The sequence below is a fragment of the Macrotis lagotis genome, chromosome X, assembly GCF_037893015.1.
Source record: "Macrotis lagotis isolate mMagLag1 chromosome X, bilby.v1.9.chrom.fasta, whole genome shotgun sequence".
NCBI lineage: Eukaryota > Metazoa > Chordata > Mammalia > Peramelemorphia > Peramelidae > Macrotis > Macrotis lagotis.
The window spans coordinates 34,650,685-34,678,173 of record NC_133666.1 but is presented as its reverse complement, the minus strand read 5'-3'; the positions used below and the strand labels follow the sequence as shown (position 1 = coordinate 34,678,173).

Here is a 27,489-nt window from a genome sequence, read left to right as displayed (position 1 = left end):
GAAGCTATATCTGTATATTTAGCTCTGGTTTGTATACCCTGCTCCAATAAGCTGTCTTCTCCATTTTCCCCCTCCAGGGAAGCCTGACAGTGAGTGAATTCCCAGGTATTCTGGATAATATTACTTTCAAACCTATTCCTGTGTATCTAGATGATGCTATAGTGCAGGAAGCTCTGAATCCCGGGATCTATGCCCGACTGCTTCTTCAATTTCTCGTCCAACCATCGGACCTTTGTAGATGGCAGGGCTATGTCTCCTACAGGGGGTCCCCCACTCACTATGCTCTTCCTTCTAATCTTACCGCCTACCTTGAGTGCCGACTTTATCATCAGTTTGGTCCCCTCGACTCCAACCAGTGGCTGGAGGTATACAAGAATGTGAATAGAGTTTTGGGCATATATTGACAAATTTAAGATTCCTCTTTCTGGGAATCTGTCACCACATTTACCTGGGATGTTTGGAATGTCCGGCCATCCAGTCACAACTGCCATTGCCTTCAAGGATACCAGTACCAATGACCACGTAGTGCCTCTGCAGCTGTGTACTCTCACAGCAATAAAATTTCCAGTTAACTGTTTGCTTGTTTGGTGTCCTCTTTGAGGGGTAACTCTAGGTGGGCTGGGTGTTGGTGGGGTTTCAGAGAGTTGCTGTATGCATTATTATATCCATTGACTTCCCTGGGGCCCTCAGATTCCCCCCCACCCCCACTTTAGGTCGACATTGACAGTCTTTAAGGTATCAGGAGGCTGATAGTATCATTGAGAAGAAATAAAGAGGTTCTATGGGTTGTGAGCATTCTAGTTACCACAGATCATTTTCCCCATGACTAATCTATAAACACATTGACTATATACCCCTAGTAGCGTGTGTATTGAGGATGTGAGGGTGGATTTGGGGTCAAATAATAGAGTCCTTCCCAATGCTGGCCAGAATTCTATATAGGAATCTGACCTTTTCCTGTCCTATCTAGTTTCCATTTCTCCTCTCCTCCTCCTCCTTATTTTCTCCCTTCCCCTGCCAAGAACTGTGGGTTACACATTGATGTACTTTTCAGCTCCAACATTCCTGTCCCTTGACCCCAAACTTCCCACTCTCCTCCTTTCCCACCACTTTGGGAAAAAGAGGGGAATTTAGACATCTTAGTCTTTCCTCAAGTGAGTGGCAGATGGCAAACCCTTTGGGGCCAGCGAACCCTAATACCCTGAGGAATCTTGGTAAATCCCCATCTCTCACCTAGGAGAGATAGACTGGAAGGTAGGGGCTGCACCACAGACCACATACTTCTGGAACAGGCATCAGACATGAAAGGCAAGGGGGAGGTAAGTACTACTTATTCCAAGGAGGCAGGTAATGAATTCACTTGGTGACCTGTACTTGGGAGAGGCACCAGATGCTATCCTGATATGACTTGTTATTTTGAGACTGGAAAGCCATTGAGGGAAATATGGACCAAGAAAGCAAAGCAACCTCTGCTCCCTCCCTCCTCTGCCTCACCAATATGTTAGAAGTTCACCTAATCTTTTCTTACATATAGCCAAGGCTTTGGATGATAGTATGTCCATCTAGAATTGGGCAGCTACTTTTGATGTGCTTACTCAGAAGCCATGTGATCTTTAGCAAGTATCTTCCCCTACCAATCAAATGAAAGGGGTTTCACTAGGTAATTCTTTAGATCCTTTCTTGTCCTGAACATCTATGAACATCTAACAGGGATGAGGCCATGTCCACTTTTTGGTTAACACTGCAACTGTTCAGCCAATATAAAACTGTCCTTAGTTTCAAAGATACTCAAAGATATCGATGGTTTTAAACAGTTCGGGATAGTCCAAATAGAATGTGGCTTCTCATAGTACACATTCAGTTACATCAAACGGAAAATATACTACCATACTCTATTCAGGAAGAGACTGGTCTAGAGAATGATCTCACAGGTTTTCTCCCTTACTGTTCACTGTGGGGTGAGGAGTAGGGGTGGGAGGGTTGGTTACATTATATAAAGGTGTTTCTGTGAATTTGAAAACTCATTGCCCTCAAACATTCCACATATATCATCTCATAGGTTGGAAGTAACTTCCGTTGTGAAATACCTTCCCAGCCTGAGAACTGATAGTGGTATTTGGTCTCCATTGTCGAAAGAGGGAACCATGGGGCAATGGAAAGAATACTGTCTTGAGTAATCATTAGACCAAAGTAGGAGCCCCCATCCTGCCATTGCTTACAAGTGGAAGTTAAGCCATTCTCTCCCCTTCCTTGGGCTTCACTTCTCTCATATGTAAACTGTATGAATGGAGCCTAAAGGAGAAGGTCTCTTCCTGCACTGATTCTCTACAAAGCCTAGGGAACACGGGAGCTTATCTATCTCTGCCTGTCTTTGTCTCTATCACTTTCTTCTCTCACTCTCCTTCAGAACAATGGTTTACTCAGTATAGAAACTCTCTTCACAGATATAGATTTATCACTAGAGGGAACATTTAGATAAATCCCTGAGTTGAGTTACCTGGAGCAATGAGAGGTTAAATGACTTGCCCAAAGTCACACAGCGAATAGGTGTCAGAGGGAGGACTCAAACACAGGTTTCCCTGACTTCAGGGAGGGGCCTCCAGCTACTTAAGACATGCAGGACTTCTTTTATATTAGGAAGCGGAAATGATACTTCCAATATATGCTTAGTTGGGAATGGTGACGTGGGCATTGTCACCATCTGGACACCAGATCAACATTCCAATAGTATAGCCTTCTAAAAGCTATGCCTGCAATTGTCAACATTGTTTATCCTTAGGACTTTGAAACATCATTAAAATACTCTGGAATTGTATAGGTTTATATGTCTATAACACAAAAAGTAGAAGAGCAAGACAAAGCAGTAGGTTTCACATAGACTCTCGGTATTTTTTTTTTTAGTCAGACATGAATACCATGCCATTTGGCCCATTTTGGATTTCAAAAGCCTAAGTTGGACCCCTTCTAGGTCTGTGAGCCCTGAGTACATCACCCCTTTCATCTAGACCCCCAACTTCCTCTTGTATAAAGTAGTGACAAGGCACTTGGACTTCCCATCTCACTAACATGTTGCAAGGCAAAAGGAAAAGAATTGAGCTCCCATTTTCATAAACCCAGAGGCAATGACTTAGTGGTGGGGACACGTACCCCATTTGAAAATTCTCTTGTTTTCTTTGCCTTATTCTAGTGATCTTAAATGGCAAAGGCAATGACTTAGGTAATTGCCTCCAGCAGGAGGAAAAGCCCTAAGAAAGGATAGCCCTCTTCATAGGAAAATTGCTTTGAGACGGATTAAGGTGTTCAAAGAGATTTATTCATCTGATTCAGCTGCTGCTTAAGTCTCTGCAGCAGCAGCAGTGGGCTCTGAGGCATTAGGGGTGCTTCTGTCAACCCTTAACCCAGAGAGATCTCCAGTGAATTCTAATCCCGATGTCATACAATGTGGTCATATGACCCATTAACCATGCCAATAGCCAAGGTGGAAATGTGCTGGGTGATTTTAGAGGGTCATGGAAATTGAACCTTGATTTAAAACCTGATCACTGTGCTCCCCCTTCCCTCACCCCACATACACTTGCGCACACACACACACACACACACACACACACACATCTACACATAAACTCACAGACACAGATACTCACATATGTGTGCACACCCTTCCTCCTCTACTTCCTTCCTAGCAGCATCAGTCTTAAATCGTTTAGAACACCTCTTCCCACTGTATTCATTGCCTTTTTTTATCTCTCTTTTAATTTTTTTCATTCTGAAGTTATTGTAATACCATCCCAACTTGGTTTATTACTGCATTCATTTTTCTCTTATTTCCAGGTGTTACATTTATTACTAATAATTGGGTGGGCTTTTTTTTCAGAGGCAAGGCAGGGAAATATGACCAGAATTGGACTTGTGACGGGCATTTTTGGTAGGATCTGTCCTCGTCTTCCTCCTCACCAGAGGAATATTTGGTATTGTGTGAGTTTTGTGGCACAGGAAAGGAAAGTCAGAGTCAGGGGTCTGGAAGTATATTTAGGAAGTAGGTGCTGATTTTGAGAAGATGAAGGTTTGTCTGTTACTCACGTTGCCAAGCTTAATCAGTGTGAAACTGACATGTTACCACCATTAGTGAAACAGCAGAATCTGTTTTCTCAAGGAGGAATATGAAGAGGGAATGAAGTATAGCTGTGTTAATGTGTAAAATAGCAAAGCTTTAAAATGTGTCATTATTAGGCTATATTGGCTGCAGGTGTTACTTTCTCTACCTGATTTTTACTTTAGTGTTTCATTAGCCATTGAGAGAATAAAATGAACTGGACCATCTTGACCTCAAGGAAAATAGAACTAAGAACAGCTTGGTGTATTAGAGCAAGCAATGGGATTAAAAATAGGCCACAGACTCCTAGATTTAGAAAGGGGAAAAATATTAGAAATAATCTAGTCCACCTCTTTATTTAATCATAGAAAGGGAAAAAGTATTAGAAATGATCTAGTCCACCTCTATTTATCACAGGTGAGGTCCACAGAAGTTGAACAATTTCCAGTCACATAGGAAGCAAATGACAGAGTAGGGATTTGAACTCAGGTCCCTGTACTCCAAATCCAGGGTCCTTTGCATGCTCCTCTACTGTCTTTCTATATTCATTTGTTAGTTTTGCCACTTGCTAGCTTGGTACCCTTGGATGAGTCACTTCCCTTAATAAGGACCTCCATTTCCTCCTCGGTAAAAATGAGGGGCTAAATGGTTCCTCTTAAGTCTGTTTTTCTGATTTTTATTTCTAGAATTGAATACTGGCTTGGTTTTCCTGTGCTTTATTGAGTCATGTTTGCAGAGGCTAACTTTTCTAGGAAATCAAGGGAACATATTCTCCCATACCTTATAACCCAGCGTATGACCTGAGCAGAAGTTGTTAGGTTTCTCCAGTAGGAACTCAGTCTGGTTTGTGTTGATTTGTTAAGACTGGACCAGTTACCTTCCTTTGAACCAGTGGTACCTGAGTGGCAGGCCTGTCATCTTGGGGTCACTTGGTTGGAGAGAGGAGGCATTCCAGTGTAGATTCATTGATGAGAAGCTGAATATATGACCTGACCAGAGCTTTGGGAATGAAACGATGTCAAGATGGGTGGATTTTGGACAAGAGTCTACTCAGAAGCCGAGATGATCTTCATTCAGAAACAGGGGTGTTTTTCCTTAGGATACAAATTATCCCCATGGTTCTGTGATCTCAATTGGGAAGTTCCTTCCACTAACAGAGATCACAACCTTTCCATGCCTGATCATCCTGAGTGACTCTAGTCCATTTCTTCCTATAAGGTCCCCACAGGGGGCCTACCCAGTATACTGGGAGCCTTCCTCTGTAAATGGTGAAGTTTAGCTCAAGATATGGAGAGAAGAATGTCCTGCCCACCTTTTTCCCAACTCCCAAAGACCAGTGATCTATTTTTCTAGCGCTATCTTGGCTATAGAAAATAAATTTATTTTCCAAGCTGCTGTCACGTTGGGCTTAAAATTCTCAGAGTTGCTTTTAAAAAATGTTACATATTTACATTTCTTTGGTTTCTGCATTTCTCTTTTTCTTCCCACCCTTTGTGCATTTGTGACCAAGGTAACGCAACGCCTCCCCTCCTCAGGAGCATCTACTATCTTCATGCTTTCTCAAACTTCCAGCAATCACAGTTTCTCTTGGAGTGAATAAGGTGATTTATTTTCTTACTGTCTACAAACTGCCTCGCCTTCTGCTTTGCTTTGCATCTTTATTTTGTCCTCTTTATGGAAAAAAATGACTCCTTAGGGCTCATTTCCACCTCCTCTATTGCTGCGTAGTATATTTTGTCATCTTTGAAAAGATCATGTGTTTCACCTTCTAAAATTGACAGCCTGGAGAGGAAACAATTTACAAGAACTTGGACTGTAAGTCACTTCAACAAGTATTAGGTACACAGCAGGGCTCAGAATTGTTTTTTTTCTCCCCCTTGAGAGATGACTTGATGTAGTGCAAAGAATGCTGAACTTAAAGAAGACTTGGATTGGGATCCCATCTCTGCCATTCGCTCACTGGGTGGCCTTGGGCAAGTTCCTTCATTTCTATTAACCTCAGTTGCTTCCTCTGTAAGATGAGGATGATTATACTTCCTCTGTATAGTTCCACAGGACAATTATGAGGAAAGCAGAAAGTGGGAAAAGGGGCCTTATGTATCACGATGGCACCCTTTGCCCAGATTTTTACTTTGAGAATCCCATGTGGTCCTAGCATAATGCACTAAATAGCAATGAAAAGGATGGTAAGCTTTATTAGCCAGATCTTATGCTTACTATGTTCTTTGCCACTGCCATTTGCAGACACCCAAGTTTGGCTTCCAGCATACAAACCATGTTAAAAGCTGAGTTTTTTGCAAACCAAACAAGATTAGTTGTTGAGCTATGAACATTATTGTTGAGTTTAGTCTTTTGTATATTTGGTGGGAAATTAGTACATGTTCTAAGTTTTTCACTGTGTGCCATCAGGTAGGTTGCAAGAACTTCAAATGCTCTAAGTATTTTTGCCTCACCGTTACAGAAAAATCTGAACTGTAGAAAAGCATCTGATTCATTATCAGCCAGACCTTCGGTCAGACCTCTCCTTTTACGAACATTCTCAGACGAATCTATTGTTTTATAACAGGTACCTCCTCATACTAAAAAATAGGATGGCTTTTCATGACAAATATTAACCCCATTAAGAGGAAAAAAGATGAAAATGTTACTCTTTTGGTTTCTGCTGTCAGTGTGATGCACTTTGTAGTCTTTGAGAAGCATCAAGATGCAGGCCTTGGAATACAATGAGCAATTTTTGAAAACGTGGTTGAGCCTTGGAAAGCATAGGGGAGGAATGTTCAGAGCTTCATCCTTCATATTTAGTAATCATTTGCCATCTTCTAGATGCTGTCCTAGGTACTGGGGAAACAAGGTGGTGGGGGGGGGGGGAGATTTGTTCTTCATTTAAAGACAGCCCTTCCCCTCATGTGGCTTATATTCTACTGAGCCAATTTAACCAGTGAGACACATTCGTCATGGTCTTTTCACCATTAAGCTATGCTCATTCCTAATTTTTGATGGTCTAGACATCTAATTTGCATTTATCTGAAGATTTGGAAAGTAGAAAAATGTGTATTCCAAGATCACATCTATAAAATAACAAATAAGTTTTAGCATTGCATGTTTGTTAGAATTAGGGGATTATCTGCCGTTCAGTTTGTCTGTGCCTCCTTGTACTGTTGGTCCTGTCTCCAAAGGTATGTTAAACATTTTTGTAAATTACTCATTCTAAAAATGTAGCCAGATTAACCATTTTACCCTAATTATAGATTTTTTTTGCTTGGGAGCTTGGGATTTTTTTTTTTTTTGTCAAGTTTTATTCAAGTTTCAAGTCTCTGGTAAAAATCTTCCCAGCTATTCTGGGATAAGCATTCTAGTGGGTCCTTGCCTATAAAACAATATTGATCAGGCAACATCTGGCTAAGTGGCTTAGCCCATCATATTGGGGCAGAATGAGTAAGTGCATGCTTTGCTGCACGCTCATATTTTGAGATTATGCCCTTTATGTTAGAGTACATTACACTCCCTGGGGAAAATACTTGGCGGGAGGGATAGTGCATCCTGGTTCTGCCTGTTCATTCATGATCATCTTATATCATCTCATTACTGAGTTCTCCCCCTGCCTGCTTGTCAATGGAAAAGTGACTACTGGGCGCGTTAGGAGGTAGCCATTGAACAGCACTCAAACAAAGTCTGGTGGTTACTTTACCCTCCACCCCCACCCCAAATCAAATTGTAGGATCACTTTGAGAATGATATTTGAAAATCAGCCTTATAATTCAGGGTGTACTAAGGAGAAAACTGGAGCAGAAGTCAGAAGACTGGTTGCAAATCGCAGCTTCTCTACTTAGCTATGTAACTTTGGACACAATTTCCCCCTTGGGTCCTTAAAGGGATTCCATGATATCAAGAATTCAATTAAATAAGTATTTTAAAAATAAAGTGGCCCCATCCTTGATGGGGTTACATTCTACTGGTCATCGATATGAAGATGCTTTCTAAAATGCAACATAGCACAGAGCGATTCCCTTTTTCCCACCTGAGTCACAATATGTTATCACTGAAAGTTAGTATTACTGGGATGACCTTGTGCAAATGACTTCCCCTCCCTGAACTGTAGTTTCTTCCTTTGTAAAATGAGGGGGTTGGATTAAGGACCCTTCCGACTCAAAATCCTATGAACTGAATGGTTCAACCCTCTCGTTTTACAGAGAAGAAAACTGAGTCCCAGGGAATGGCAACAGGTTCTTCTCAAGCCATGTAACCAATAAGTGGCAAGAGCTATAACCAAAACCTGGGTCACCCAACTCCTAGCCCAGCTTTCTTCCCACTGCGCCAGTCTTGTCCTTTGAGTCAGACCCTCTGTTGTCCATTAATCTCTGTTGTCTGCTGCTTTATTGGGGGGGAGCAGAAAGTTTCATTTAGTTCAAGAGCTGCTCTGGGCCTGCTTTATCCTTTTGGACTGACTCAGCCACTGATTACTTTTCCCTAGTAAATGAAATGACTTCCCAATTCTCCTGACAGGTATTCATTGGCAGCTGGTAGTTTTGCCCTCCCGGGAGAGACTTGACCTGCATTGTTTTTATTTAAGGTTATATCCCCCTATATAGCTTCTTGGACCTTAATTTCCAGGTCAGGTGTTGAGGCTGCATAAGTAAACCCAGACTTAGGCTGCTCTGGGATTTCCTCCACCATTTCTTATCCTGCTAGGATGAGAATGGATGAGTTGCTTTTTTGGTGGTTGTCTGTTTTGTTCCATTTTCACAAAAGTTAAATGTGCTTGTTCTCTTTAACAAAAAGAGAGGCATCCTGGTGAAAGAGCACTGGATTTGATGTCAGAAGACTTGAGTTCAAATCCCATCTCTGCTGTTTATTCTCTGTGTGATCTTGGGCGAGTCACTTCACTGGGCCTCAGTTTCATCTTTTGTAAAATGACCCAGTTGAACTAGATGACCTCTAAGGTCCCCGAATGCTCAAGATCTAAGATCTCTGTCCTGGATTTAAGAGCTGTCTCGATCCCTTCCAAGCTCTTTGACCTTAGGCCAGCTCCTACCCCTCTGACTGTATCTTCATCTTTCCTCTTCCAAAATGACAAAGAATCACAATATTTGAAGTCCACTGGATTTATAGGTTTTGATTGAGGTTTCACAGAGATCATCTAGCCATTAGGATCCTAGATCTTGAGCTGAAAGGAATCTCAAAGGTCGTCTAGTCCAAGACCTCATTTTACACAGGAAATAACTGGGATCTAGGAGGGGAGGTGACTTGCCCAAGGTCACACCTAGGATCATAGGTCTAGAGCTGGAAGGAACATCAGAGTCCATCCAGTCCATCCCAAACCCTTCATTTTACAGAGGAGGAAGCTGAGGCCCAGCCAAGGGAAGTGACTTGCCCAGGTCCACACAGATAGTAAGTGGCAGATCCCGGATTCTAACCCAGGTGCTCTGACTCCAGATCCACCCCGCCTTTCTTGGGTCAAAATTGTTAGGCAAACCCTGGAGCAGCCCAAGAGCAAAGTAAGTCTGAAGCTATTCAATCGTGAATGACAGAGGGGTTTATTGTCTTTACTTATTGTCCTCTTTTAATTTCCTCTATGTGACTAAAACTTGGCGCTTTCTTAAGGCAGTACCATAAATCTTTTCACAAAATGTTCTATTTGATTGACTTTTCCAACTTGCCTACAAATTGGCTACGCGGGCTCCTTCAAATAGACCTTTGAAAATAAGTGTTGTATCTTTTGAAAAATTTTGCAGGCCTCAAATTTGGAGCTGCCTATGTTAGTGTCCTACAAGACTATTGGCAATGGTTACGTCTAAGACAAGATGCTGGAAGAGGCTGCTGCAAAAAATGTTATCATCTCAGGATACTTGAAATGCAACAACTTGAACTCATGCCTGTTCTTACTTCTGGGCTCCAGGAGGAAGGTCCTCTGAACCACATGACTTTAAATCCTTAAATGATAACGCCATTGTTGTAAGCAGTCTTGCTCCCCTGAAGCGTCATGGGCGGGGGGAGGCGGGGGGGGGGGGGTATTACTAGGGCAAAACCCTCAAAAGTCTAAGAAATGCATACCATAGAGATTAGCTAAAATTCGACTGTAACTCCACAAATATTTTAATACAAATGACAAAATGGGTGCTTAAACAAACAAAAATCCTTAACTCAAGCAATGAGTTAAAGAACATGGAATTTAAATGCTGTAATGTAAGAATCCTGTAATGAGAATGAATGCATTTTGCTGACATTACTTTTTTGCCTGGCAAAAGAAGTAGCCTGTCTCAATCACTCGTTTTTGTTTTTTCCTGCTGAATGAGATAAATATTTAAGTCATCAAACTCCTCCAAAAGTAGTCTATGAAAAGGTTGGAGTAAATGTTTTTCATTGTGAAATGTGTTGATTGCCAAACCCCCTTTGTGTATCGGGGGAGCTGTTAAGTGTTTTCTGTTTGCTCATATGTCAAATTGTGTCCTGCTCTGACAAACTCGCTGGAAAAACCTATATGTCAAACATCTCTGTGGAGAGAAGATTAGCAGCAGATAATTATGCTGAAGAGGGTGACTTGGTCCTTGCCTTTTTTCTGTTCTGCGGATCCAACACCACTTTGAGTGGTTTGATTGGACTTGAGAATATTCCATTACTGTTTCATATCACTGAAGGTTATTTAAAGTCATTTTGAAGCAAACAGAACCCTATGGACATGAGAGAGGAAGGTGGGTAAAAATTATATTTGCACAAAAATCAATGTAATCATAGCATTGTATGTTTTATGTTGAAAAGGAAGAAGTTTATGATGTCTGTTAGAAACCTGCTGTCTGTGAATTAATGTCACACTAAGATTGCTGCTCAACCAACTCCTGAGACCATGGCAGGGTCACCATGAATAAAAGGCCTTTCTCCCTTCTCTCATCTGGCTCAAGTCATGGTGAACCCTAGTTCTGTTGGCCTGTATGGAAGATGTAGCCCCTTTAAAAAGTTCATAGAAAACATGGAAATAAATGAGAACTATATACACTTTGTGTTTTTTTAACCAACCAACCAACCAAATATGTATATATATATATATATTTTTTATAAAGGTGATTACATTTGATTTTTAAATTGAATCAGTCTTTTAGAAATATTTTCATGTCAGTTTCCAATTCTGTTTGATTCGCCATCTGGCATACCTATTATTGTTTGTAATGTCTTATATCTTGGTTTCAAAATCTGATCGGTGCAATTTCTATCGATACATTGAACACAGTTTCTTCTATTGTTTTTTTTTTGTCCATGTTTATGTGGAGTCTTTTGTAAATGCTAGGACTGGTGCAATTTTGGTTATCGGACCCCATTGCAGTCTTGACTGATCATTTTTTCCCTATTTTCCTAGGTGCTCATTCATCAGTGTTACATTTGTATATTTTGTCTGGTATAGTGCAATGCTTACCAAAATGTTCTACAAATAGAATCAGAAATGTTGAAATGAAGGAAAAATGTTTGTTTGGGGGGGGGGTTGATTTTGCCCTTCTTGTAGGAAGAAAGAGAAACCAAGCCTCATCAGAGGGAAAAGATTGGGATCTGGAGTCAAGAGTAGCTGGGTTAGAATCTGAGCTCTGCCACTTACTATCTGGGTGACTTTGGGCAAGTCCCTTCCCTTCTCTGATCCTGAGTTTATTTCTTTGTAAAGTGACAGAAAGGGATTAGATAGCTTCCCATCAAATGAACTGTGGACACTGTGAATACGCATAATAGAGGGGAATGAAAGATTTCTCAAGTACAAAGCTGTTGTAGATATTTATGCCACTGTGGTTATAAAAACTCTAAAGCTAGAATACATCTCTATTTCTAAGGGACTTTAAAGCAAGAATTTCAAGTCATATTTGTAAGTAAAAGAAAAGAAAGTTTAAAGCCATACTTCTGCTATAGATTATAGTCCTACATTCATTCAAACAATATTTACTATGTGCAAGGCACATATCATTTATCATGTCATATTGCAGCAAACAGTTGGGCATGGCAATGGGTCCACCATTGTACATGCCTCTTGTAGGCATCTGTCTTTTTTTTTTTTTTTGCAGATTTTAGTAATGAATCAAAAGAGCCCAGCATAGGGTCACTGTTGGTGGGGTAGGGAAAGTAAAACAAATGTGGGAAGAATGCTGTCTAGTGTCGTTAGTAATAGTTTGCAGCTCTTTAGCCATTCTATTTAAGCCATGCTGGCAGGAAGGGAACGATATGATGGAATCCGCTACCCCTGTGTTGGTGTAATTTGGAATGATCCAAAGTAGCATTTCCATGTCAAGTTGTTCAGAGTTGTTCTCCAGAGTAGGAAGATGGGATACACTGAGTGAAGACCATGTGTTCCTTGGATACCAACTACATTCACACCAGCGAGATGTAAAACTGCAAAACTCCTCAAGGTGCTTAGCTGTGGAATAGGCTGCTCCTGTGCCCATATCGTATATCAAATATCGATGTGTACGTCTCGTGCATTGTGCAGCTTGCAAAGGTGGAATACCAATATCATGAGGTTTTTCCACCTAAGCAATTTTATACATTCACATGGTGGCTTTCTATAACAGTTTGAATGTGAATGCTACTTTTTATGAATGCAAATTGTCTTTTTCATTACCGAGATTTTTCGTTTGATGTAATCAATAAACTTTGGTATGATCTCATTAACTTCTTGGCCTGGTTATTTTTTAAAGATGCCAAGTTGGCAATGGAATTGTCTGGGAGCTTGATTAACTTTCAACTGTTCAGGGAGAGCAAGCTAAAGAGTATTTCAGTACCAAGAAAAATGTAACAGATAGTTGATAGATAATAATAACACAGGAAGAAGTCAGTATCATCCCTGATTTCCTACTATTAGAGTTGTCTTGAAGATATTTTCATGTAGCCAATAAAAAACGAGCCTAGATTCTCATATGTTTGTTTGATTGCCACACCCCTTCCCACCCCTCCCCTACCTCTTGCCTAATCCAGTCATTTTATCCAGATGTTAGAAATTTCGCCAGATGCTAAACACAAAAGAATAGTAGCAGGGTGGTGACTTGTCCTAGAATGATTGTTATATAGACTGCATGGGCCACGAAGAGGAGGAGCATAAAACAATAGCTCACATCCCAGTATGATATATACAATGCTTTGAAACATCCTTTACATCCCGTGATCTCATTAATTATTATCACTAAGTTTTGGAAAAGTTTTTTGTACCTGGTCTTATTTGACACCCCAAACAATAACAGCTCATGTTCTGATAGTGTTTATGGTTTGTAAAGAACACTCTACATGATAGATACTTCATATCATCAGTTCTCAATAAGAATAGACTCTTAAGAAAGAAAAAAATAATGTTAACCACTTAAATACACTTTAAGTTTGGCAGTGCTTTCCATGCATGATTTTCTTTAGCAACAAAAGTAACAATAGCTGACATTCATAGAGCACTCTTAAAATTTGCAAAGAATACTTTATATAATTATCTCATTTGATTCTCACAATAAGCCTGTGTGAGGTAGGTGTTTTTGTTCGTATTTTATAGGTGAAGAGACTGAGGTTTGTAGAACGTGACTTTCTCATATTCACGCAGATAATTGTCTGAGGCAGAATGTCAGCCAGGTCTTCTTGGGTCTAAACCAGATGTTTTATTTACTGTACCATATAGCATTGGTTTGAAATGTTGACATTTTTAATTGTTTCATATACGCTATATACATCGTATTACTGCCGTGGCCAATATTGTGAATATAGGTTTAAGGTTAGACCAATTTCAACTTCCCTGGACCTACAGGCATCACCCTGGGCCTGTGAATATTCCCAGAACTTGTTCCCAGGAGGAGAAAACATGGAGTGTGGAGGTTTAACACCAGCTGGACAAAGCTGAACTTGTACCAAATCCTCCCTTTTCCTAGAGACCCTGCTTAAGCTGAAACTCCCAACCACCATCCCCCACTACCACCACCAAGAGAAAAAGGTTCTCAGCTCTATAAAACATTCCTTCTGTTTACTGCAAGACCTCTGGTACTGGCTGTCATATCTCTAAAGGTTTGGGGCATTCTTGAGACCAAGAGAACTATGGGAAACAGCTGTGACTAGTCAGGGTCACTCACCTAAAGAGTAACTTCATCTCCATCTATCCCTCGGTATTATAATCTATGCTAGTAAATTAACATCTAGGCATGTAGCATGCTATCAGATCAGAGGATTTGGGTATACTAGATAAGAGGTAGCTATGAGGGGCAGCTAGGTGGTGCAGTGGATAGAGCACCAGCCCTGGAGTCAGGAGGACCTGAGTTCAAATCCGGCCTCAGAAACTTAATAATTATCTAGCTGTGTGGCCTTGGGCAAGCCACTTAACCCCATCGCCTTGCAAAAAAAAAAAACTAAAAAAAAAAAAGGTAGCTATGGTATAATGGGAAACCAGAGATCTAGGCTTCAAGGCACCCAGCCTCAACGGCTATTTTTGGTAGGAATTAGCTGTGAGACCCTGGATGGATCACTTAAACTCTCTGGACCTCAGTTTTCTCCCCTTAAAGAAAAAAGGTGGAATTACATTAGTTAAACTACAACTTGATAATAATGCTAACTCACTCCTAAGTAGGACTGCTCTTCATTTGGAGCCAGTATCACCAAGTGGCTATATGCTTTGGATAACTATTCAGGCCTTGTTGATTAACCCTAGATGAGGTTTCCTTTTCTCGGTTATGTGAACATTTTTTAACTAAGATTTTATTTTTCCCCAATTAAATGTAAAAACAATTTTTGACATTCTTTTTTTCAAATTTTGAGTTCCAAATTCTATCCCTCGCTCCATCCCTATCTAAGACAGTAAGCTAGCTGATGTTATACATATGCAATCACTTAATTATTTTGTGCAAGAAGACTCAAAAAAGAGAAAAAAAAGAATGCTTCAGCCTATTCAGACAACCTCAGTTCTTCCTTTGAAGGCGAATAGCATTTTCTATCATGAGTCCTTTGAGATTGTCTTGGATCATCATATTGCTGAGAAGAGCTAGGTCATTCATAGTTTTTTATTGTATAATGTTGCTGTTGCACTGTGTACAATGTTCTTCTGGTTCTACTCACTTCATTTTGCATTGGTTCATCGAAGTCTTTCCAGTGTTTTCTGAAGTTATCCTGCTCATCATTTCTTATAGTACAATATTCCATTACAATCATATACCACAACTTGTCCAGTCATTCCCCAGTTGATGGCCATCCCCTCAATTTCCAATTCGTAGCCACCCCAAAAAAAGAGCAGCTAGAACTATTTTTGTACATGTGGGTCCTTTTTCTTCTTTATGATCTCTTTGGGATACAGACCTGGCAATGCTTAATCAAAGGGATACAGAGTTTTATAGCCCTTTGGGCTTCCATAAACTTGTTTTTTAAGAAAAGTATTTTGACAACTATTTTACTATCATTGATTTCCTTTTCAATCTGCTGTATTTTATTTTATACATTTGAAATTGTTTTGAGAAGGAGTCAGAGAACAAATAGGTCTTCAACACAAAAGAGGCTAAGAACCCTTACCTAGATGGTCTATGATCTGTACTAATGGAAGCTATTCAAGGAAAATATTTTTCACATATTTGTTACTTTGTTCACCTGTGATCTGGATAAAATGACTATGGACGCAGAGATGACCCTGGATTCAACCAGTGGAGTGTGGGTCACCAAATAGGGAGACTTTCTTAAAAAAATTTATCTATTTTATTTATTTTCCAATTACATACACTGGTAATTTCTTTCAATCATTTTTTGTAAGGTTTTGAATTTTACAATTTTTTTCTCCCTCGCTTCCTTCCTCCCTCCCCCAAACAGAAGGTACTCTGATATAGTCTTTCCATTTGCTTCCATGATACACACATAGATCCAAATTAAATGTGTTGAGAGAGGAAACAGATCCAAAAGGAGGAAAGAAAGCATTAGAGATAGCAAAATCACATAATACATATGACAACTCTTTAAAATTGAAGATAATAATCTTTGATCTTCATTTAAACTCTACAGTCCTTCTCTGGATCCAGATGGTATTCATCAGAAATCCCCTAAAATTGTCCTTGATTATTGCTTTCAAGGAGTGATAATCATCCCGTGTTGTTAGTGTTGTATAATGTTCTGGTTCTGCTCATCTCACTTAGCATCAATTCATGCAAGTCTTCCCAGACTTTTATGAAATCCCGTCCCTGCTGATTTCTTACAGAACAATAGTGTTCCATCACGTCCGTATGCCGTAATTTGTTCAGCCATTCCCCAACGGATAGGCGTCCTCTCAAACTACAGTTTTTTTACAGCTACGAACAGGGCTGCTGTGAATACTTTGGCACATGTGGGATTTTTACCCTATTTCATGATCTCTTCAGGGTATAGATGATAAGGAGGCTTTGAGTGATGTTTGCTCTTCATTCTTGGAGAAGACCACAATGTTAAGGGAGGTGATGCCATGACCAGCACATGAATTGGTTTCGAGGGAAGTGGGGTTGTTCTAAGTCACCAGCTTCACTTTCTCCTCCAGAGCCATCTGGATCCAGGGACCAGATAGGAATCAGGACCACTGGAGATGGCCCTGGATGGGAGGCAATCAGTTAAGTAACTTGTCTAAGATCACATAGCCAGTAAGTGGCAAGTGTCTGAGGCTGGATTCAAACTCCTGTCCTCCTGACTCCAAGGTCAGTGCTCTATCCTCTGCACCACCTAGCTGACCAGGGAGGCTTTGAGTAGAAATCTGTCAGTAAGGTTATGTGGCTCTGTCACCCAAAAACCAGTTTGCCTTAGCTCAGAGAGGCTCGTCACCAGAGAGCTGGACATCAGCAGATGAGTCTTTTCAATCTGAGGATTCATGAAGATGGGTTAGGAAGGTATAGAGAGATTGCAAACCCAAATAAAGTATTTTTTTTTCAAAACAAACCCAATGAAACAAGTATTGAAGATAATCCTGGCAATAGTACACCTATTTTACAGCTTTTGAGAACTTCACATCTGGAGATCATAGAGCTAGAAGGCATCACAGAGGTCACCAAATCTAACTCCTGAATTACATATGAGGAAACTGAAGTACAGAGAGGTCAAGTGATTTGTCCAAGCTCACATATAGGATCATAAGATCATTGGTTTAGACTAAAAAGACAGTTTAGAGACCATCTAATCCAACTCTCCTTTTTATAGATGAGGAAACTGAGACCTAGGGAAGTTAAGCCTAGAAAAATGTGATCCCTGCCCCATCTCAATATATATATATATATATATATCCATTATAATGCATCCACAGTCATGAATGGTAAAGAAAAGCATCTGTGTGCATATCTGCCATACTCCAGCTGTAAACTACATTCCAATAAATAACCTAGATTTTGAAAAACCAGGCTAACAAGAAACAAACATGTTTTAAGTATTCACTGTGTGTGTACCAGGGACTGCTGAATCCTGAAGATACAAATGCAAACCAAAGGTCAGTTCCTGCTCTCCAAAGAGTTTATACTTTAATGGAGGAACACAACACACCCAAGGGTACTGAAAATGGAGAGGGAGAGGAGCCTTCGGGGAGATGGAGGTGTCCAAGTCTAGACAATCAGAAACAACTGGGAAGGGAATGAAGAATGACTGGTCTTGTTCCCTTCCCCAAATGGAGGCCCCAAGAAGCCACCAAAGAGAAAAAGGGATTGGCTTCCAGGGTGAGAAGACAGAGGAGACCCGGAAATTATGGAGAGTAATAAACAGAATACAGAGGGGGACTCATTGTATTTGAATTCATCATCCAGTCTCTGATGTGTAAAACTCAAACCTGCTAGTATTTTGCTGTTCCTATAAAAGGAATAAAAAACTCGAGGCATAGAGATTTGAAGAGATTTGCTTAAGGTCACGTCTTGGGGCTGAACTGACACAAACTGAGATTGTCTGAGTCCCAATCCATGTTCAGCAGATTAAAAACATTTAGACTTTGTTTTTATATTATCTCTATTTTTGCAAGCATCTCTCAGGTTGCTTTCCCCTCCCCAGTGAGTCAGCCCTCATAACCAAGAAGAAAAAACAGCAAGTGAAAAAACCAAATATATACGCTTTTCATTAGACCAGGCCATCTCTTGAACATGGATAAAACAGACAATTAAGCAAGAGATATAATATTGACAATTTACAAGGCATTGTACTAGCCTGTTAGACAGAGGCTATAATAACTAGTATGCAGGAGCCTCATCAATTGATGCTGACCTGTAATATTGTCCAATATGTACAATTAGATGGTAAGAGACTAGAGTTGGCTGAACTCTCCTAAATTCAAATAATACTTCAAGATGAATTCTGGAGGAGCAGAGCCTACAAAAGCATGGGATCAAACAATTTTTCAGTCCAAGGCAACTCAGAAGGTTGGGAGGAAAGGTCTATCACCCAGGGGCGAAAGCAGGAATATATAGCGGGGTGACTGTAGCAGCCTCCACCACATCTGCTTCTGCTAAGTTCTCAGCCCACAGAGGATAAGGGGATCAGACAACTAGTCAGGAGATTACAGGGATTCATTTTATGGGACTGGGTACAGGACTCTGTCTTTTGTCCATATGAGGATTCAGGTCCCAATCCTAGGGTGAGGAGGAGCACCAGTACACTAGAATTTGTGGCCTCAGGAGAACAAGAACCCTGATCCCAGATCCTGGGCCCAAAAGAATGCTTCTGGTCACTCAGGGACCAGAGCACAGATCAGTTAAGGGGAAAACACAACCTCTTCTTACATCCCATCACCTTAGAAATGTTTCCCTGGAGCAGCTAGGTGGCACAGTGAATAGAGCACAGGCCCTGGAGTCAGGAGGACCTGAGTTCAAATCTGGCCTCAGACACTTAATTACCTAGCTGTGTGGCTTTGGACAAGCCACTTAACCCCATTGCCTTACCAAAAAAAAGAAAAAAAAAGAAAAAAGAAATGTTTCCCTCCCTCTCTGCCAACTATCGCTGAAAACAATTCCACAAAAAAAAAAAAAACCTTGAAGCTTGATCATCCCCTGTACCCAGGGAACAGAGCCCAATTTGAATATCAAATTAATATTCAAGAAATAGACTAGAAAAATAAACAAACCTATATCAAACTGCTTGCCTTCCCAATGTGAGAGAAGGAGGAGAAAGGAGGGAGAGGATTTGGAACTCAAAATTTTTAAAAAGAGGGGCGGCTAGGTTGTGGATAGAGCACCAGCCCTGGAGTCAGGAGTACCTGAGTTCAAATCTGGCCTCAGACACTTTCTAATTACCTAGCTGTGTGGCTTTAGGCAAGTCACTTAACCCCATTGCCTTGCAAAAACCTAAAAAACTATTTTTTAAAGAGTGTAAAAAGTGTTTCAGATGTAATTGGGAAAAAAATAAAATATTAAATATATATATATATATATATTTTAAAAAGGACAAAGTGTTGGATTTTGGAGTAAGGAGACCTAGACTCAAATGCTATCTCTGCCAGTTGCCGTCTGTGGAATCTTGGGCAAATTGCTTCCCCTTGATAGATGTCAGGTTCCTTGTAGGTAAAATAGGGTGGGGTGGGTCTGGACTATATGAACTCCCAAGATCCCTAGCCCTAAGGTTATGAACAAGAAATTATGAAGAATAGAAAGGAGAATGGGGTGGCCAGCACCTAAGTCAGGAGCACCTAAGTTCAAATCCTGCCTCAGATACTTAATAATTACCTATCTGTGTGGCCTTGGACAAGTCACCTAACCCCATTTGCCTTGCAAAAACCTAAAAAAAAAGAATAGCAAGGAAAAGCCTGTCAAAAGCTTACAGACAGGTGAAGAAAAATAAACACCTAAGAAATGTCAGTAAGAGTTAGCAGTTCAGAGTTGTCGATGGCCTTAGATGAAATAGTTAACAGTCTAATCCTGGGTTAGATGGCACAAACCTTTATCAAGTCTCTTCACTGAACCAGACACGGTGCTAAACACTTTACATTTGATCCTCACAATGACCCTGGGAGACAGGGATTATTATTGCCCACATTTTACAGAAGAGGAGACTGAGGCAGACAGAGGTCAAATAGCTCACTCAGCTAGTAAGCGTCTGAGACTAGATTCAAATTCAGGTCTTCTTGATTCCCCCAGAGCATCACCAAGATGTCCCAGTTGATTGGTTGTTGATGATAATAGCATTTGTATGAATCTTTAAGGTTTGTAAATCACTTTTGCTAGGACCTAAAGCGTGTTTGACTGTGAAAGGAAAGAAAGGGAATGATAGTTAGAGCAAATGGTAGGGTAAAGGGAATTATTTTTGTTCTCATATTACCTTCATTTCTTTTCTTTTTATACCAACTTGTATTAATAAGATAGTCATTTAAATGTTATTTTTCTCTTCATTTTCTTTTTACAATTACATTTAATTGTTTTACATTAATTTAAAAATTTTGCATTACAAAGTTCTATCCTTCCTTAAGACTCTCCCTCACCCAATAAGAAGGTAAGCAATATTATACCCATCCTACATGTGAAATCATATAAAACATACCACCATATTAGACATGTCCTTCATTATCAAAGAAAACCAAAATGACATCACTATGTTATAAACAAGTTACAGTATGTCTGACTGTAGATGATCAGACCAATAGGAGCTCAGAATGCACACATTGGGCACAAATAGTTCGTATGAACATCTGGGATAATTTCTCTAAACTTGCACCTCACACGTTTCCTATGAGCTACCTCAATTCAATTTTGCTCATAGAATAGAGCACAGCATCCTCTCTGATGAGGGCAAGTCATGCTGGGTGAACCTTTGCCAATGTCTTTCATTGTATCCAATCAATTTCAAAGTTCTTAAGAAGGACCTTTAGAGTGTCCTTGTATTGCTTTTTCTGAACCTCCCTGTGAGTCCTTACCTTGTGTGAGTTCTCCATAAAATAGATTTTTTGGCAAGTGTACGTGTGTCAACTTTATTTCTGGATATATCTCTTCCCTCCTTCCTGCCCAGCAAGCTATCCCTTCTAACAACCTTTTAACAAGAAAGAGAAAAAGAATCAGTTTAGCAAAATTCACCAGCACATCAAATGAGTCTGTCCATACATGTGATAACTCATATCCCATAGTGATACACCTCGGCAAAGAAGGGAGAGAATTGCATTTTCTCATTTCTTCTTTGGTGCCAAATTTAGTCATCACAATTGCATAGTATTCCGTTTCATTTTAAGTTCTTTCCGTTTTCACTATTTTGTCAATTTTTTTTAGTTCTCTTCATTTTGTTTGTTTGTTTGTTTTGTGCGTTTTTTTAGGTTTTTGCAAGGCAAATGGAGTTAAATGGCTTGCCCAAGGCCACAAAGCTAGGTAATTATTAAGTGCCTGAGACCGGATTTGAACCCAGGTACTCCTGACTCCAGGGCCGGTGCTCTATCCACTGTGCCACCTCGCCGTCCCTGTTCTCTTCATTTTGCCCTGAATCAAATCACATATATATCCCCCATTTCTCTGAATTCTTCACAGTTTTCACTTCTTATTGCCAAGTAATAATCCTTTACAGTCATATGCGGCAATTCTTTTAGCCCTGCCACAATTTTTTTTTCTATCATAAAAAGCATTCATTCATTCTTTGGCTTCTTTCAAAAATATTTGCCTAACAGGAGTCTCTCTGGACCAAAGGGTAGTGGAGTAATGGCATTTTTTCCCGTATAATTCCAAATTGCTTTCCAGAATGATGGGACCAGTTCACAACACCAATAGTGTATCTGCATGGCTATCTTTACACAAAACCTTCCACGTAGACTATTCCTATCTATTGCCATCTGATAATTTGTTAGATGAGTGGTTTTCAGTGTTGTTGATTTGCATTTCTCTAAAAATTAGTAACATGGAACAATATTTCATATGAGTTTTCAACGTTTTCGATTTGCCTTTTGTGAACTTTCTGTTTGCATACTTTGCTCAACATCCAGTTAGATTTTGTTCTTACATACGCGTGTTTGTTCCTGTGTATCTCAGTCCTTATTTTTCCTAAACAACAACTTCCCCTTTGTTTTTCACTCCATTTCTTTTAATACTGCAAAAAGCCTTCCAATTCCATGTAATTGAAGTTATCTATATTTCTTTTGTGATGGTTTCTATCAAAGGGAAGATTTGAATTTTATGTGAAACACCAAGTGTGAGATAGGGGCGGCGAGGTAGCACAGTGGATAGAGCACCGGCCTTGGAGTCAGGAGTACCTGAGTTCAAATCCGGCCTCAGACACTTAATAATGACCTAGCTGTGTGGCCTTGGGCAAGCCACTTAACCCCATTGCCTTGCAAAAATCTTAAAAAAAAAGAAACACCAAGTCTGTCAGGTAAAGCTCCCCCCCTTTTTCTTTCCTCTCTTTCCCCCTCCTCTCATCAAAACCAATGAAAAAATAAAGAAAAGGAAAAGGAAACCAGAAAGAGAATTTTGAAAAGAGAGTGGAGACCTCAGCATTTGTTTTCTTTTTAAGATAATGAGGACGAGAGGGAATGATCTCATCAATGGAGCAAGTTTTCAGAATATGTAATGGATGATCCAAGCATTGACTTTAACAAGAAACCATTCATTTTTTGAAGCTGACGGAAAGGCTAGGTAGATTGCAAGGTATGGAGGAGAGGAAATGACGGTTTCAATTTCCTCAGCCGAGTAGAATGTAAGGACATCAGGAGAGAGAAAATATTCAGGATAGAATTAAGGCTTAAGGAAAGAGATAAGAAACAACCTCCACAGGAAGCATATAGCAGTTATAGCTCTTGCTCATCTAAACTTTAGATCGTCAAGAGTATTCTTCACGGTTATTTTACTTGATTCTCACAATAACCATGGAAAACAGGCAATTTTTATCCCTATTTTTCAGATAAAGAATTTATTGTTATTTGGTCATTTTTCAGGTGTGACCACATGCTTTGTGACCCCATTTGGGATTTTCTTGGCAAAGATAGTGCAGTCATTTGCCATTTCCTTCTCCAGGCCATTTTACAAATGAGGAAACTGAGGCAAATGGGGTGATTTGACCACAATTAATGTCCGAGGTCACATTTGTACTCAGGTCTTCCTCTATCCAGAACTGGAACTCTATGCTTTGCAGCGTCACCTAGGTGCCTTACAGATGAGTAAACTGAGGCTTAAAGTGACTTGTCTGTATTCCTGGTTCAAGCACAGTGCCTTAGGCATACAGTATCAGGCTTCTTCTCTTCACCTTAGAGAACTCTAGCCCAGACAACAGAGGCAGCTAAATGGCTTAATGAATAAGGAGACATGATTTGGGCTTAGAAAGACTTGACTTTAAATCTTACTTCGATTGCTCATTAGCTGTATTAATCTGGGCCAATCACTCAACCTTTTCATCTGCCTCATTTTCCTTATCTATAAAATGAGGATAATAGTAACCTTCTAGGATTGTGGTGAGTACAAAATGAGATATTGATAAAGTGTTCTGCAAACTTTAAGACATTATATAAATGCTAGCTAGCTCTTAGTGTGATGATAATTTGCCCTCCCCCTAAGGGGATCAACCTTTGACCAGCACCTTTGAAAGTCATCCTATAGATGACCCCTATTTCCCATATATCTTTGGGTTTTCTTCTCTGCTCTCCACATCACCTCACTCTTCTGCTTCACATTTTCTAACCTTTCTTAAAGTATCTCAAGGTCTCTGGCTGGCACTGAATGAGTTAGTGTAATCTCTCTCTTCATTCTGATCATTCTTTAATACTTAAAGAGTGTGTGATTTGGTTGGTGTGGGTCCTTCCACAGAGGCAGCTCTCAACCCCTTTGCTACTGTGTAGATGGTCTTAGATCATCGCTCCACTTTTCTCTAACATAGAGGAAACAAAACACTTTCCAGGGGGTCTCTATGGTGACATTGGAAAAGCTTCTCCCTTCCCCCACTGATTGCCCTCCCATCCTGGGAGGTCTCTTAGTCCCTGGAATGTTTCATCCCATTTTAAGGAGCAGTTCTCTACAAGCTTGCCCTGTCCCTCGGTCTCTTTCCCTTATTTGCAAATAATGATGCTGTACTACTCAGCTGAGGTTGCCCCTAGCAACAGCCTCAGCTCCCAACAAAGCCTTCCAGAAGCTAGACTCTCTCTCCTAGGGCCCAGGGCCCTCCCTGGGAATGGTGTGAACAAAACAACAAGGAAATCAGGATTTGGAACAGAGATTTCATCTATTGGATTTTATGCTAGGAAGGGGACCCCAGGGATCATCCAGGCCAACCCCTTCATTTTACAGAGGAGGAAACTGAGGCCCAGAGAAGGAATAGAGCTAAAACTGAAGGAGGGGACCTTAAAGATCATCTCATCCAGGGATTGTTAACCTTTTCTGGGTCCTGGATCCTTTGAGCAGTCTGGCAAAGCTTATCGATCCTTTCCAGGAATCACATTTTTAAATATGTAAAAATAAAATCCTTAGGGTTACAAAGGCTACCAATTATATTGACGAAATCATTATTGATATTTTTTAAAGTTCATGAATTCCACATTAAGAACTCCTGATTGTGTCCAGTCCCTTTGTTTTACAAAGAGTATGCAGTCCCAAAGAGAGGCTAGATAAATTAAACACTGGAATAAACTTGGGGAAATCATCGAATCCAACCACCTCATTTTATAGATGAGATAACTGAGGTAGAAGGAGGAGAAAAGTGACTTGGCCAGTTCACACAGGGCAATATGAGGAGGTTAGGTCTGAGCTCCAAATCCAGTACTCTGGTTTGTGAGGAAGAGAGAGGGAAAGGGTACTCCAAAATGTTTCAAGGAAAGCAGTATTTCCTGCCTAGAATGTGCCTAGAAAATTGTTAAGAAATAACCTATAAAATTGTCCTGTCTATGAGGGTGGCTGATTCTTTGAAGACTATGCTCCATTCTTACCTGTTTTGTTGGACAGGTAAATGGAGGAACTGTGTGAGCCAATGCTGTTTGAAAATGATATTTGGTCCAACAAGTATTTATTAGCCCTTTACTGAATGAGTCAGACATCGGAGCGGTGCTTGGGTCCTAAAGACAAAAAAGGAAAACCAAAAAGTTCACATTCTACAAGGGGAAACAACGTCCATAAGTCAATACAAAATAAATCCAGGAAGGGATATAAATAAATCCGCTAAAGGGGTGGTACAGGATAATGGCAAGTTTCATCAGCTGTGTGTTCAATGCTGTTATCTCATTGATTTTATTTGTCTCATCAGCTTTTCAAAATAGAGGAGGATTAATACACTTCCAAAGTGCTTTTCAACCATTTTATCGCTCTGTTAGAATGATCAATTTAGAAAGGTAGATAAGCCAGGAAAATCTAAGCGAAGCTGATTCTTAAGCCAAGTGGTCTTGCCAAGTTCAAATATACAATGAAAATTTAGAGTTTCCTGAGAACCTGAAACCCGAAGATACATCCACTTTGGAAATTCAGCACCTTGTGTTTTTTTTTTTCACAGGAAGGAAAGGTAGATGAAGAAGTCAATTCCAGCTGATTCTTGCCCTAAAGAGAAGACATTTGGGGCATATGGTACTACTGAAAGGAGTCTGGCTTAGAATTCCAGTGGTGCTGCTTACTCTCTATGGGACTTTAGGCAAGTTCTCTGTCCTCTTTGAGCCTCAATTTCTTCCTCTGTAAAATGGGAGGGGGGGGGGTTGGACCAGTTGAGCCCTAACCCTAAGGGCCCTTCCAGCTCTGTCTATGATGCTATGATGTGGCAAGCTTGTAGGAGCTTTACTTTTGGCCTCTGAGAGTTCTCTGTCTTTTTCTCCTTACTGATCATCCCTGATAAATGGCGTAGTATCTTTAAGATATTGTTGGACCCTGATACCTCTGTACTTTCTAGCTCCAGAGGTCTCTTACGCCTGAATCCTAATTGCCTCCTTCCTACTAATTATGGAGACTATTTCTAAATATGCACTTTTTTCTTTTTTCTTTTCTCTCTACTTTCCATTCTCCACACTCTTTAGAGAAAAAGAATGCATTTTATAAATTTAATTAAGGGAAAAATATAAAAATTCAGAAATAATCTAATTGTTAATAACTAAAAACATCCCCCCCCACAAGAAATCTACATAGTCTAAGCCCTCAAAATTATCTCATGATAAATTTCCCCCAGGCTTAACCTGGCCACCCTAGTTTGCTCCTTGGCTTGGAGTGATACCACTGTGTCTGACTCTTTCATAGCTCCAGAGGAGAGCGATATCTTCCTTTCAGAATGCCCCAAACTCCTTTGAAGATTGCTAACCATTTTAGGTTGTTGGTCTGAGCTCACTGATCCATTCCTTCAGTCCTAGGTTACTTATCAGCAAATGATGAAACCTTCTAATGGCATCATTACTCAATAATATCAGGAGCTTCTAATGAATGATGGTGAAGCAAAGAAATGCACCACCTCTTTTTATGGACCATCTAATGAAGGTGTATGCTGTCCTTCTATGTACTAGGTAGCAATCTAGGTTGGAATTCCAACTTCACCATTTACTCACTGGTTAACTGGATCTTTCTGACCCTGGGTTAGGTGAGTCAGTATCAGAGGAAAGAGTCCCAGAGTGACAGGACCTGGGTTCAAATGTCAATCCTGTCACTTGCTACCTGAGTGACTTTGGAGGAGTCATTTATGCTTTCCTATTCTTTAATAGGAGGGAGAGTTGATTAAATGGAATTCAAGGTCTCTTCCAGCCTTAAGTATGTGATGTTATGGCATGGTGGGCCAGTGGGGCTTCATTCACAGTGCCAGGGAATCCCATGGATGACCATGTGTCTAAGATCACATCTCAAAGAACAAATAAGGAAATACAAATAGGTAAATAAAAGTGTTCCCATCATCTCGAAATCAGAACAATTCAACCCAACACATAGTTAACTAAGATGTTTACAAAATCATCTTTTCTTATGCATGGTTAGAGTGCCAAGCCTGAAGACTCATCCTCCTGAGTTCCAATTCAGCCTCCTACATGTACTAACTGTGTGACCTTGGGCATGTCACTTAACTCTGTTTGCTTCAGTTTCCTCATCTGTAAAATGAGCTAGAGGAGGAAATGGCAAACCACTCTAGTGTCTCTGCCAAGATAACCCCAAATGGGATCAGAGAGAGTGGGAAATGACTGAAAAATGACTTCACAACAACAAAATGCATGTTTCCAGTGGTTCCAGACTTATACACTTTGAATTCTTGCATTTAGTTTTTATAGGTCATTGTCTCTCCTTCCTTGCTATCTGATGGTCAGTTGTCATTCTGCTCATCTCCTTTCTAACTTGCTACCTCTCATTTACTGAAGAATCAGAATATATATAATCAAATTTTTTAAACTTGTGCTGACAGTAAGAGCAGATAGACTCTTAAGTGAGAGCCTGAGGAGGTCTACTATGGGTCAAATGAATGAGCATCCACAGTTTGTGATCTCTGATTTGGCTGCTCAGGAGTCTGGCTTATTCCTTGGCTCTTGTCCAGATAAGCCACATCTGGAATAGTAAAGTGTTTTTTAAATTGTATTTTCCCCTTTGCCAAATGCATAA

The 27,489-nt window shown here is 40.2% G+C and overlaps 1 protein-coding gene across 5 annotated transcripts in view; it reads left to right on the top strand.

The window, feature by feature from the left end:
• ATP11C (ATPase phospholipid transporting 11C (ATP11C blood group)) overlaps window positions 1–12,722 on the top strand; it is a 220,489-nt gene extending 207,767 nt beyond the window's left edge. For 2 of the 5 annotated variants that reach the window (XM_074204118.1, XM_074204117.1), the window contains exon 29: window positions 78–5,474. In XM_074204118.1, coding sequence (XP_074060219.1) covers window positions 78–404 — 327 coding nt within the window. In that variant the 3' untranslated portion in view covers window positions 405–5,474. Of the gene's footprint in view, window positions 1–77; window positions 5,475–9,426 lie in introns of those variants that run through there. The other 3 variants (XR_012472009.1, XM_074204121.1, XM_074204120.1) reach the window with 3 other exon arrangements.
• The last annotated feature ends 14,767 nt before the right edge of the window (window positions 12,723–27,489 follow it).